Source organism: Aplysia californica, unplaced genomic scaffold, assembly GCF_000002075.1.
Source record: "Aplysia californica isolate F4 #8 unplaced genomic scaffold, AplCal3.0 scaffold00439, whole genome shotgun sequence".
In the NCBI taxonomy this organism is placed as follows: domain Eukaryota; kingdom Metazoa; phylum Mollusca; class Gastropoda; order Aplysiida; family Aplysiidae; genus Aplysia; species Aplysia californica.
In genome coordinates this window covers 545627-546912 of record NW_004797709.1, presented here as the reverse complement: position 1 = coordinate 546912, position 1286 = coordinate 545627, and the positions used below count along the sequence as shown (strand labels likewise).

Here is a 1286-nt window from a genome sequence, read left to right as displayed (position 1 = left end):
TAGATAGATAGATAGATAGGTAGATAGATAGATAGATAGATAGATAGATAGATAGATAGATAGATAGATAGATAAATGGATAGATAGATATAGGGATACAGAGAGATAGAGAAGGGGGTTTAAAAATTGTTAGGAAGAGACATAATTGTTTGTAAATTTTAATGTGGTATATACTTCAGGCTGCATCAAGTCATTACCGTATTTTAGTGTATTTCTTTAAATTTACTCATGTCTGTTTGTTTTTTCGTTCTTTACAGATGACTCCGGCGGACAACGAGACGAGAACTGTGTGATATTCTCCTCAAACGTGGAAGTTCAAGGACCTTACTAGATGTTGTTCAGCAAGTGCGAACTTTCCAACGTCCTTGTGACTTTTTATGCAGAGTGAGATATTTTTCTATACCATTGTGCGAGAGAAGTCTAGAACTTTGTAGAACTAGTCTCTCCGGAATTTCGAAAATTACTGATCGGACGCGTCTGGCATCCGAGGAGAATTCTTTCGAGTGATACTTTGGATGAATCGTTGGACATTCAATCCACAAAGGCGTCGTTAGATGATTGAATCGAGCGACACACTTTCTTTCTGATGCTAATTGTGGTGCTTCAGTAGACCAGAGGGCGCTATAAACCGGTTTGACCATCGTCTTGTGAAAGGAAGAAGTGACGTCACAATCTCTCGAGGACTCCGGGGCCGGCCTTGGTTGCCGGTGGTCATGAAGTGACGTCAGAAAGTCAAGAGGTCAGCGGTTGACGACCCCCTGAAGAACAGTCCTGTCCGGCGTAATGGCTCGCTCCTGTGTTCCCGCTTTGTCTGGACCGTTCTATCTCCTGCTACTGCTGTTCCTACTGACCGCTGGCGTGACGTCAGCGAGCGATGAGGATGCCGGTATGTGGTCTTTTAGGAAGCGTGACCTAATTTTGTGAAACGAGTTATATTTTATGATACGCTGCTTCTTCTCTGTCCAACACACTCTTTCTCTTTCTCTCTCTGTTTCTCTCTCTCTCCCTCTCTCTCTCTCTCTCTCTCTCTCACACTGGTCCCACACACTCTCTCTCTTTCTCTTTCTCTCTCTCTCTCTCTCTCTCTATCTCTCTCTCTGTCATCTCTCTCTGTCATCTCTCTTTGTCATCTCTCTCTCTCTCTCGCTCTCAACCTGTCATCTCTCTCGCTCTCTCTGTGTCATCTCTCTCTCTCTCTCTCTCTCTCTCTCTCTCTCTCTCTCTCACACACACACACACACACACACACACACACACACACACACACACACACACACACACACACA

At 44.4% G+C, this 1286-nt stretch overlaps 1 protein-coding gene across 1 annotated transcript in view; it reads left to right on the top strand.

Moving 5' to 3' along the window:
• Positions 1–223: 223 nt before the first annotated feature.
• Positions 224–1286, top strand: part of LOC101864702 — a gene marked incomplete in the record, with an annotated part of 31662 nt that continues 30599 nt past the window's right edge. The window contains 1 exon segment of the mRNA XM_013086139.2: positions 224–886. Coding sequence (XP_012941593.2) covers positions 784–886 — 103 coding nt within the window.